The following is a 12,670-nucleotide window of genomic DNA, read 5'->3' as shown; positions in this document are numbered from 1 at the left end:
CAAGTCAACTTTCATCAAGTCATCATCAAACAGCATTTTATTAAGCCACCACCTGTGCACATCATATAACACTGCAGTGAGTTAAGGAGCCTGAGTGAAGAAAGGACAAGTTCACATCGCAGCTAATTCCCAAAAGTAGGGAGAGTTTTGAAAAGCATCCACTTGTTAAGCTTTGGCACAGTTTCAATAAGATGATGGAAACTGAACTAGACCTTACTGGTCATCTAATTCAAGCATCTGTTCTTTTATTTTAACATCTTTATTGGAGTATAATTGCTTTACAATGGTGTGTTAGTTTCTGCTTTATAACAAACTGAATCAGTTATACATATACATATGTCCCCATATGTCTTCCCTATTGCATCTCCCTCCCTCCCACCCTTCCTATCCCACCCCTCTAGGTGGTCACAAAGCACCGAGATGATCTCCCTGTGCTATGTGGCTGCTTCCCACTAGCTATCTATTTGACATTTGGTAGTGTATATATGTCCATGCCACTCTCGCACTTTGTCCCACCTTACCCTTCCCCCTCCCCGTGTCCTCAAGACCATTCTCTAGCAGGTCTGCATCTTTATTCCCGTCTTGCCCCTAGATTCTTCATGACCACTTTTTTATTTTTTTTAGATTCCATATATATGTGTTAGCATACAGTATTTGTTTTTCTCTTTCTAACTTACTTCAGTCTGTATGACAGACTCTATGTCCATCCACCTCACTACAAACAATTCCGTTTCGTTTCTTTTTATGGTTGAGTAATATGTCATTGTATATATGCGCCACATCTTCTTTATCCATTCATCTGTCAATGGACACTTACGTTGCTTCCATGTCCTGGCTATTGTAAACAGAGCTGCAATGAACATTGTGGTACATGATTTTTGAATTATGGTTTCCTCAGGGTATATGCCCAGTAGTGGGATTGCTGGGTCGTATGGTAGTTCTACTTTTAGTTTTTTAAGGAACCTCCATACTGTTCTGCACAGTGGCTGTATAAATTTACATTCCCACCAACAGTGCAAGAGGGTTCCCTTTCCTCCACACCCTCTCCACCATTTACTGTTTGTAGATTTTTTGATGATGGCCATTCTGACCAGTGTGAGATATCTCATCGTAGTTTTGATTTGCATTTCTCTAATCATTAATGATGTTAAGCATTCTTTCATGTGTTTGTTGGCAATCTGTATATCTTCTTTGGAGAAATGTCTATTTACGTCTTCTGCCCATTTCTGGATTGGGTTGTTTGTTTTTTTGATATTGAGCTGCATGAGCTGCTTGTAAATTTTGGAGATTAATCCTTGGTCAGTTGCTTCATTTGCAAATATTTTCTCCCATTCTGAGGGTTGTCTTTTCTTCTTGTTTATGGTCTCCTTTGCTGTGCAAAAGCTTTTAAGTTTCATTAGGTCCCATTTGCTTATTTTTGCTTTTATTTCCATTTCTCTAGAAGGTGGGTCAAAAAGGATCTTGCTGTGATTTGTCATAGAGTGTTCTGCCTATGTTTTCCTCTAAGAGTTTGATAGTGTCTGGCCTTACATTTAGGTCTTTAATCCATTTTGAGTTTATTTTTGTGTATGGTGTTAGGGAGTGTTCTAATTTCATTCTTTTATGTGTAGCTGTCCAGTTTTCCCAGAACCACTTATTGAAGAGGCTATCTTTTCTCCATTATATATTCTTGCCTCCTTTATCAAAGATAAGGTGACCATATGTGTGTGGGTTTACTTCTGGGCTTTCTATCCTGTTCCATTGATCTATCTTTCTGTTTTTGTGCCAGTACCATACTGTCTTGATTACTGTAGCTTTGTAGTATAGTCTGAAGTCAAGGAGCCTGATTCCTCCAGCTCTGTTTTTCGTTCTCAATATTGCTTTGGCTATTCGGAGTCTTTTGTGTTTCCATACAAATTGTGAAATTTTTTGTTCTAGTTCTGTGAAAAATGTCAGTGGTCGTTTGATAGGGATAGCACTGAATCTGTAGATTGCTTTGGGTAGTAGAGTCCTTTTCACAGTGTTGATTCTTCCAATCCAAGAATATGGTATATCTCTCCATCTATTTGTATCATCTTTAATTTCTTTCATCAGTGTCTTATAATTTTCTGCATACAGGTCTTGTCTCCTTAGGTAGGTTTGTTCCTAGGTATTTTATTCTTTTTGTTGCAATGGTAAATGGGAGAGTTTTCTTAATTTCACGTTCAGATTTTGCATCATTAGTGTATAGGAATGCCAGAGATTTCTGTACATTAAGTTTGTATCCTGCTACTTTACCAAATTCATTGATTAGATCTAGTCGTTTTCTGGTAGCTTCCTTAGGATTCGCTATGTATAGTATCATGTCATCTGCAGTGACAGCTTTACTTCTTCTTTTCCAGTTTGGATTCCTTTTATTTCTTTTTCTTCTCTGATTGCTGTGGCTAAAACTTTCAAAACTACGTTGAATAAGAGTGGTGAGAGTGGGCAACCTTGTCTTGTTCCTGATCTTAGTGGAAATGCTTTCAGTTTTTCAACATTGAGGATGATGTTGGCTGTGGGTTTGTCATATATGGCCTTTATTATGTTGAGGAAAGTTCCCTCTATGCCTACTTTCTGCAGGGCTTTTATCATAAATGGGTGTTGAATTTTGTCGAAAGCTTTCTCTGCATCGATTGAGATGATCATATGGTTTTTCTCCTTCAATTTGTTAATATGGTGCATCACGTTGATTGATTTGCGTATATTGAAGAATCCTTGCATTCCTGGGGTAAACTCCACTTGATCATGGTGTAAGATCCTTTTAATGTGCTGTTGGATTCTGTTTGCTAGCATTTTGTTGAGGATTTTTGCATCTATGTTAATCAGTGATATTGGCCTTTCTTTGTGACAATCTTTGTCTGGTTTTGGTACCAGGTGGCCTTGTAGAATGAGTTTGGGAGTGTTCCCCCCTCTGCTATATTTTGGAAGAGTTTGAGAAGGAAAGGTGTGAGCTCTTCTCTAAATGTTTGACAGAATTTGCCTGTGAAGCCATCTGGTCCTGGGCTTTTGTTTGTTGGAAGATTTTTAATCACAGTTTCAATTTCAGTGCTTGTGATTGGTCTGTTCATATTTTCTATTTCTTCCTGGTTCAGTCTTGGAAGGTTGTGCATTTCTAAGAATTTGTCCATTTCTTCCAGGTTGTCCATTTTATTGGCATATAGTTGCTTGTAGTAATCTCTCATGATCCTTTGTATTTGTGCAATGTCAGTTGTTACTTCTCCTTTTTCATTTCTAATTCTATTGATTTGAGTCTTCTCCTTTTTTTTCTTGATAAGTCTGGCTAATGGTTTATCAAATTTTTTTATCTTCTCAGCAAGCATCTGTTCTAAAGTACAACTTCTCACTCAAAGTAAAACACCCACTGCCATAGCCTTAATTTATGACTACCCTCTCTCTGCTTGGAAATGTCCAAAAATGGGATGCTTACCACCCCAAATGATAGGCCATTATATTTTTTATCAATTTTAATTAAAATAATGTTCTTTTATTTGCTGTTTACCTGTTCACCTCCCTGCAATATACCTTAATGAAAAAAGCAAGAGTTTTAGAGTCATACTGGATTGAGTACAATCCCCAATTCTGCCAATTACCAGTTGTTTGACCTTGAGTATCTTCTTTAAGCTCTCTGATCCTCGATTTCCTCACCTATAAAATGAAAACAATAACCGCCTACCTTAGTGGTTTGTTGTGTGAAGTAAACTATGTATGTGAAAAGTAAATTATATGTGAAAAGTGTTTAGCACTGTACATGGCACTTAACAGCTGCTCAGTGAACAAAGTATTATTCCACTCATTTGTTCTAGCTCTGTCATTTGCTGCTAACGTTTTAATTCCTCTTTTATATGCATATAAGAGTTGCTTAAACATATGATGATGGTGAACTTCTTCTTTCCTAACACTGGTCCTTAACCATCTCCAGTTCCTGCCTTGTGTTCTGTTGCCATTTAATCCCAAGTCACTACCCTGTTGGGGTCATAGGGATAGTCCAACAGAATGGGCTATAGGTAGGGGATTGGGTTATTTAGTGACTTGGAACATCTTTCAACCAAAGGATATGATACAATCCAGATAAACACTTCAAACCATGACAAGACGGAAGAAATAAATCCAAATACAGGCATAACTCATTTTATTTTACTTCGCTTTACTGCACCTCACAGATATTATATTTTTCAAAATTGAAGGTTACTCTGCATCAAGTAAACTCTATCAGTGCCATTTTTCCAATAGCGTTTACTCATGTCATGTCTCTGTGTCACATTTTGGTAATTCTGATAATATTTCAAACTTTTTGAGTATTATTTGTTACGGTGATCTGTGATCAGTGACCTTTGATGCTACTGTTATAATTGTTTTGGGGCACCACAAACTGCACCCACTTAAGATGGCAAACTGACTCAATAAATGGTGTGTGTGTTCTCACCGCTCCAGACTCTCTCCCTTTCCTTGGGCCTCCTTATGCCCTAAGACAAAACAATATTGAAATTAGGCAAATTAATAGTCCTACAATGGCCTCTAAGCACTTGTTCAAGTAAAAGGAAGAGTGGCACATCTCTCACTGTAAATCAAAAGCTAGAAACGATTATTATGCTTAATGAGGAAGACACATCAAAAGCAAAGAGAGGTCAAAAGCTAGGCCTCTTGCACCAGTTAGCCAAGTTGTGAATGAATGCAAAGGAAAAGTTCTTGAAAGAAACTAAAAGTGCTACTCCAGTGAACATACCAATGATAAGAAAGTGAAATACCCTTATTGCCCATATGAAGCAAGTTTGAGTGATCTAGATAGAAGATAGTATCAGCCACAACATTACCTTAAGCCAAAGCCTAATACAAAGCAAGGTCCTAACTCTCTTCAATTCTGTGAAGGCTGAGGAAGGCGAGAAAGCTGCAGAAGAAAAATTTGAAGCTAGCAGAAGTTGGTTCTTGAGCTTTATGGAAAGAAGCCGTCTCCATAACATAAAAGTACAAGGTGAAGCAGCTAGTGCTGATGTAGAGGCCGCAGAAGTTAGCTAGAAGATCTAACTAAGATCATTCGTGAAGGTGGCTACACTAAACAACAGATTTTTAATGCAGATGAAACAGCCTTCTATCGGAAGAAGATGCCATCTGGGACTTGCATAGCTAGAGAAGAGAAGTCAATGCCTAATTTAAAAGCTTCAAAGGACAGGCTGACTCTCTTATTAGGGGCTAATGAAGCTAGTGACTTGAAGTTGAATGAAGTTTAAATGACCATTTCAAAAATCCTAAGGCCCTTAAGAATTATGCTAAATCTATACTGCCTGTGCTCCTTAAATGGAACAATAAAGCCTGGATGACAGCACATCTGTTCACAACATGGTTTACTGAATATTTTAAGCCCACTGTTGAGACCTACTGCTCAGAAAAAAAGATTCCTTTCAAAATATTACTGTTCATTGACAATGCACCTGGTTACCCAAGAGCTGTTATGGAGATGTATAATAAGATTAATGTTGTTTTCATGTCTGCTAGCACAACATCCATGCTGCAGCCCATGGATTGAGGAGTCATTTCCACTTCCAAGTCTTAATTATTTAAGAAATATATTGTAAAGTTATAGCTGCCATGGGTAGTAATTCCTCTGGTGGATCTAAGCAAAGTAAATTGAAAACCTTCTGGAAATGATTACCATTCTAGATGACATTAAGAACATTCGTGATTCATGGGAAGAGGTCAAAATATCAACATTCACAGGAATCTGGAAGAAGTTGATTCCAATCCTCATGGAATGACTTTGAGGGGCTCAAGACTTCAGTGGAGGAAGTAACTGCAGATGTGGTGGAAATAGCAAGAGAATTAGAATTAAAAGTGGAACCTGAAGATGTGAATAAATTTTTGCAATCTCATGATAAAACTTTCACAGATGAGAAGTTGCTTCTTATGGATGAGCAAAGAAAGTGGTTTCTTGAGATGGAATCTATTCCTCGTGAAGATACTGTGAAGATTGTTGAAATGACAACAAAGAATTTAGACTGTTACATCCACTAAGTTGATAAAGCAGCAGCAGGGTTTGACAGGATCAACTCCAGTTTTGAAAGAACTTCTACTGTAGGTAAAATGCTATCAAACAGCATTGTATTTTACAGAGAAATCGTTCCTGAAAGGAAGTATCAATCAATGCAGCAAACTTCACTGTTGTCGTATTTTAAGAAATTCCCACAGCCTCCCCAGCCTTCAGTAACCACCACCCTGATCAGTCAGCAGCCACCAACACTGAAGCAAGACCCTACACCAGCAAAAACATTACAACCTGATGAAGGCTCAGATGATGGTTAACATTATTTAGCAACAGAGTAATTTTTAATTAAGGTAGATACGTTGTTTTTGGAGATATAATGCTATTATTGAACACTTAACAGACTACAGTATAGTGTAAACCTAACTTCTATATGCACTGGAAAGCCAAAAATTTCATGTGACTTGCTTCATTGTGATATTTGCTTTATTGCAGTGGTCTGGAACAGAACCTGAAATATCTCCAAGGTATGCCTGTATAACGTTAATCACAATCAATGTAAATGGACTTTACTGTCTGGTTAAAAGACAAATATTGTCAGACCGGAGTAAAAAATAAAATACAACTCTAAGTTATTTGTGAGGGACACACCTAAAGCTTAACACACATGAATTTAATGTAAAGTTTATGAAAAAGATATATCAAAAAACACTAATTAAAAAAAAATTGGTAAAGCTGTATCAATATCAGACAAAATCGATTTAAAGGCAAAAGGATTATTGATATGAAGAGAATCATTACCAAAAATGCTCAGTTCACTAGGAATATATAACAATTTTACATGTATATGCACTTAATTACATGGATTCAAAAGTATATAGAGCAAAAGAAAATGTCTGAACTAAGAGAAATGGGCAAATCCTCATAATAATGGAAGATTTTAACATACCTCCTCAGTAACTGACATATCAAGCAAAAACAACAACAAAATCAGTAATGATATAAAAATCTGAACAACACAACAAACTTGATCTACTGTGTACGTATGAGACAATACATTCAACAACTTGAGAATATACATTCTCTTCAAGCACACATGGTTATAAAAATTAACCACATTCCGGGCCATAAAATAGATCTCAACAAATTTCAGATTCTCTTATCTCACATACTATGTTATCTGAAAGCAAATAGTTAAATTAAAAATCAGTAGCAAGAAGAACTATAAAAGGAAATTACATATTTGAAATCCAAAAACACCCTTCTAAATTACCCAGTGGTTATAGAAGAATTAAAATTAGAAAATACATAGAACTGAACGATAACAGAAATACTACTGATCAAAACACATGAAATGCAGCGACAGACATTCATAACTTTGGAATAGTGTAGAATGTACTTAAATGAGATTTTAGAAAGCAGAAACCATAAAGGAAAAGATCAGTTAATTTACTATGTCAAAGTTAATCATCTTGATTCATAGAAAGACCATAGAATGACTGAGGAGGAAAAAAGCCACAAACTGGGAGAAAATAGTAGCAATACAAATACCATCAAAAGCATTAGGACCTAGAATACAGAAGAATCTCAAAGAACAGAAGAGGAAAAGATGAACAATCCAACAGAAAAATGTGAAAAGTCACTTCGTAGAAAGGGAAACAGGAATGGTGAATTAAAAGATGTTCACCTTCATTAGGAATTAGGAAATTGTAAATTTAAATCACAAGATACCATTCACACCATAATACTGGCAAACACACAAAAGTCTGATAATAAGTATGGGAGATAACATGGAACAAAAGAAGAAATCCTACACTCTGGAAAACAATTTGGAATTATATGGTAAATCTGAACATGCACATACCTACAACTCCCTTTCTGGCATGGAAAACTGAGCAGTGTTACTGAACCAGTACCACTGCATACAGCAGTGTGCCTTGTAATTAGTACCTCTTAGAGGTACACAGTATCCCTACATGTAAAAACATACAGAGCAAGCCTGTCAGTGACAATTACTGAACTGGAGAACACCAGAGAAGACTTGGGGAGAAAAATCATCAGTTTATATTTCAACATTTTTCACAGAGAATACAGTCTAGTTAAAATTAAACCTTAAGCTCACAATTCTATACTCTCCTTACTCAGAAATTTTGTCTACGAATAATATAGTCACTAGCTACATTTAGCTACTGAGCACTTGAAATATGGCTACTGCAAACTGAGATGTGCTATAATTGCAATCTACCTCCTAGATTTCAAAGACTAAGTACAAAGAAGAAAAAAAGAGTATGAAATACCTCACTAATTATTTATATTGATTACATGTTGAAATAATATTTTTACATTGGATTAAATAAAATATATTACTAAAAATGTATTTCACCTGTATTTTATTTAAATATTTGTTTAAATATTAAATAAATACATTTCAATACATTTAAATATTAAATGTATTTTATTTAAATAAAAATGTATTTTATTTTTATTTTTTAATGTGGCTACTACAAAATTCAAACTTAGTATGGAGCTCACATGCTATTTCTATTGAACGGGGCTGTTCTCAGAACTATCTGAACCACGTATTCATTATTATCCATGTCTTCATTAAGTAATGATGGATTGAAAAAGTTCATTGTTAAAACTGGTGAAAGGGAAATAAAAATGTGCCTCACACTGAAAAGTCAGGACCATAACAAAGGAAGTCATTTGTCTGCATGCAAAGTGAGGAATTGAAATCCCTGTACTCCGCAAATTTCACCTCTTCACCAACACAGAGAATAGTCACAAGTGCACAGACATTGAGACCTCACCAATGTCTTATCTTTGGTAGGAATGGAAGGGACTTTTAAATGTCCTGGCAATGAGGAGGTATAACAAAAAGGGAGTTTAGTGATATTAAGCTGAAACTTAAGTCCTGTCTTTAAAACAGGTTTGAAACAGAAGCCTTGTGCTGAGATTTGAAGAAGTCTATATAAAACACTCTGTACACCACTCTGCCCCAGCCATCCAATCTGTACCTGAAATTCTGAAAATGCCTTTGTTAACAGATGGATGCATTAGTTGGGGTTCACGGGGGACTTCTTTTCAAATGTATATACTCATAGCGCGATAAAATGAGTCCTACCATTGATCTCACATAGAACTTGATCTGAGCTATCTTCATCAGATTCTTTCCTCAGACAACTCACTAACACTGAGGCATTAAAAAAATATTTTTTTCTGGAAGGAGGAATGCTAAAAAAAACATTGCCTTGCAGGGGGTGCTCTCACTGGGACACTTTGGGCAAGTGAACTCTGACAGCAGAGCCACATGGGGGCCCTGCTCAGAACCTGGATGTGAGTGGAGGTGTGCCAGACAGCACGGGGATACAGGAGGATAACATGAGAAGAGGCCGCCGTAGAGACAGCAACACATTTTACCAGAAACTGCCTTGGTTTCAATTTCAAATTACCAAAAGACTGTATTGCCCCAAATAAGCATTTTCCACTTTTTACTTCTTGGAAGTGTTCTTTGTCATCTGTTTGTTAAGAACGGAAATAAAAAATACAACTACTATGTTAAAGTGGGTTAGCAACCAAACTTACATATTTTGGATAATAACATGTCAATAAGATAATTCAAAAAAAAAATTTTCGGGGACTTTCCCTGGCAGTCCAGTGGTTAAGACTATGCGCTTCCACTGCAGCGAGCACGAGTTCGATCCCTGGTCGGGGAACTAAGTTCCCACGTGCCGCGTGGCACGGCCATCAATAAATAAATTAATTAATTAAATTAACCATTCTAAAAAAAAAAATTTTAACATACTAAAGATAACCCACAGTGAGCCCGCCAAACATCCTAATTGGCTCAAACACCTATTTTAATAGGGTGCTATTCCTCCATTTATCCAGAGCCAGAAAGAAAAGGTTCTTCACTGTGAACGCTGAGGAAACTAAAAAGCATTTTTCATTCTGTAGAGGTCGGGGGTGTGCAAAGAACATGATGTGGAAATTGATGTCAGCTTGTGAAAGATAAACAGGAAATACCACCTATGGCCATGTTGAGACTTGAGAAACACTAGTTCAGTGTCATTGAGATAGGGCCAAACCCAAATGAGTTTTTCCTTTAACAGATTTTAGATACTTTTGATTTGTGTATTCTACTCAACGTTATTCAATTACAGATCATCTAACTCTGTAATTCCCCAAGCCTCTGACTTCTCTGTCATCTCCCCGAACGCGTCCAGTCATTTCACTACTTACCAAAGTCTGGCTGGGAAGAATGAGGGCGAGGAGGAAGCTAAATTCATATCAGTCAATTACACTTCTTAGCAACACTGAAAAATATTCACAAAGGAAAAAGTGAGGTGTCTATATGACCTGGGAGTTTTGTTTAACCACACTGGAATACCAAAATGGGGAAGAATATGTTCGTGTTTTTACATACCTGCTTCAAAATCCACTGTTCTTTTAACAAAAATATTTTCATCAAAAAATGCTCCCTCGGGCTTCCCTGTTGGCGCAGTGGTTGAGAGTCCGCCTGCCGATGCAGGGGACACGGGTTCGTGCCCCGGTCCGGGAAGATCCCACATGCCGCGGAGCGGCTAGGCCCGGAAGCCACGGACGCTGAGCCTGCGCGTCCGGAGCCTGTGCTCCGCAACGGGAGAGGCCACAACAGTGAGAGGCCGCATACCGTAAAAAAAAAAAAAAAAATGCTCCCTCATCCATGAACCTGCACCTCTGTCTGGTCCACAGAGATCTCCTTCCCACATCAAACCTCCCAACCCCCGGCCCATCCACCACCGCTATTTACAGACCCTCATACCATTTTCATTCTCATGAAAACAGGTTTGTGCCTGATTCCCTCTCCACTGATTATCTCAGTTCATTCACGTTACAGAGTATTTCCTGAGACATTTCATGGAAGCTCCTGGCTCCTCCTTCGTCATTCAACAAGGAACAACTCCTCCCCCACCCCGTCTGGTCCCGTGATGCTACAAGTCAATCAAGAAGTTTGGACCCATCATATGTAGAGGAAATCCCTGTTCATCCTACAGTACAAGTACAATACAAAGGTAACTGAAAGTTCCCAGATTAAACCAAACCATCAATCCCACGCCAGAACAGACCTGAAAGCTTATGGTGGATTCCAGGAAAGCCTGAAGTATCCAAGGAGCCAACCTGTATTAAGAGTACACTAGCTTATATCCAACGTTCATTTTCATTAACAAGTTGTGAGACAGGTATTATCTCTAACTAAGAGATAAAGGAACTGAGGCTCAGAGAGTTTAGCTATAGTTGTCCAAAGTCACACAGTTAATAAGTGACAGAGACACGGTTCAGATCAAGGTCTAGATGGTTAAAATCCAGTAAACTCTAGATCAGTGATTTTTTTGAACAGTCTTCCTCTTTGGAGCTTAGTTCTAGGCAGATGCTGCTATAAGAAGGAAGTGAGAGTTTGGAAAAAATTAGTAATGCAGGTGGTAAATGGTGCCCAATGAGCAAGGTTTCAGAACTATCTTAGATGAAGAACCTCCACTTTTATCTTTTTTATGCACTGGAATTCCATAAAGTTTAATGGAGGTAGGAAGGACAATTGAATATGTCTTTTCTTTTTTTAAAGTTAATGTATATACAGTTTATTGCTCTAGGTCAGTAGGTCTCAAACGTAGATGCACATTAGAATCACCTGGGGAGCCTTTAAAACTCCTGTTGCCATGGCCACATCTGAGACAAATTACATCAGAATTTCTGAGGGTGGGACCCAGGCATCAGTAGCTTTGTAAAGCTTCCCACGTGACACCATTCAAGTTTCAGATCCCCTGCTCCAGGTTAGGAATGCTAAGGATTGAGTAGTTTTCTAAAACCTTTAAGATTAGAAAGATTTTACAGGCCCTCTGACAACCACCAGTCTTTTGGGGGAAGGAGAAAAGAGATGAGCTGGACCATCTCACTGTTTCCCTCCCTGTACTAAGCTTTCTTCTTTGGCTGTGTTCATCTTCCCAAGTCTAATATCCTAATGTCTGTCATCAGCTTCTCCCAAGACACTTGGTCCTCTGCAGTTGTCTATTCCAAATTTGGTTTCTTGCTACCCCCAAGAGAGATGAGCTGACTTCAGGAGAGGAGAAGAAGCTCAAGCTTTCAGGCCACTGGTAATTTTCTATGGCCTTCTCATAGCTTTAGTTTCCTTTCATCTTCCCGTCTCTTCGTTTTAACTTGTTCTATTCAGGATATGTTATTTAAAATATATGTCCAGTAGGGTCATTATATCCTCAAGCTCTGTGCTAGCCTAGCAAAGAGAAAAAATTAGCTGATTCCTTCTGAAAGGACTATGGTCCTGAGTGTTCACATGCGTCTGTCAGCTCTGACAGGGGGCAAGACACGGGAACATGGAACACTGCCACTGCCTTCGTATTTATCCTCCTCATTATCCGAGGCCCTCTGTGTACAGGGTCTCCCAACTGCTAACAATCTCCGGACCCAAGGCCATTTTCAATATCAAATAAAGCATCAAAACTCATCCTGAAATATCAGACAAATTCAGGAGATGAGACATGGTATAAGCCAACTGGCTTGTCTCTTCAACAAGTCAATGTCCTGTGTTCACACAAACAAACACACACATACACACAAAAGCAAGGATGAGGAAAGACTGTTCTAAGCTCAAAGAGGCTGAAGAGACATAAGAATGAAGTGAAAGGCACTGGCCCTGATTAG

The 12,670-nt window shown here is 38.0% G+C and overlaps 1 protein-coding gene across 2 annotated transcripts in view; it reads right to left on the bottom strand.

Annotated features, from left to right (window-relative positions):
* Positions 1 to 12,670, bottom strand: part of CPQ (carboxypeptidase Q) — a 463,292-nt gene that overhangs the window by 401,642 nt on the left and 48,980 nt on the right. The window contains exons 1-2 of one of the 2 annotated variants that reach the window (XM_082858693.1): positions 10,401 to 10,812; positions 10,217 to 10,290 (exon numbers count right to left, since the gene is read on the bottom strand). The exons of the other annotated variant lie outside the window; for it this stretch is intronic. Coding sequence (XP_082714819.1) covers positions 10,217 to 10,263 — 47 coding nt within the window. The 5' untranslated portion in view covers positions 10,264 to 10,290; positions 10,401 to 10,812. Of the gene's footprint in view, positions 1 to 10,216; positions 10,291 to 10,400; positions 10,813 to 12,670 lie in introns of those variants that run through there. 2 annotated transcript variants of the gene reach the window in all.

This window comes from Leucopleurus acutus, assembly GCF_964270905.1.
Source record: "Leucopleurus acutus genome assembly, chromosome: 17".
Classification (NCBI taxonomy): domain Eukaryota; kingdom Metazoa; phylum Chordata; class Mammalia; order Artiodactyla; family Delphinidae; genus Leucopleurus; species Leucopleurus acutus.
This window is presented reverse-complemented; position numbering and strand designations above follow the sequence as displayed.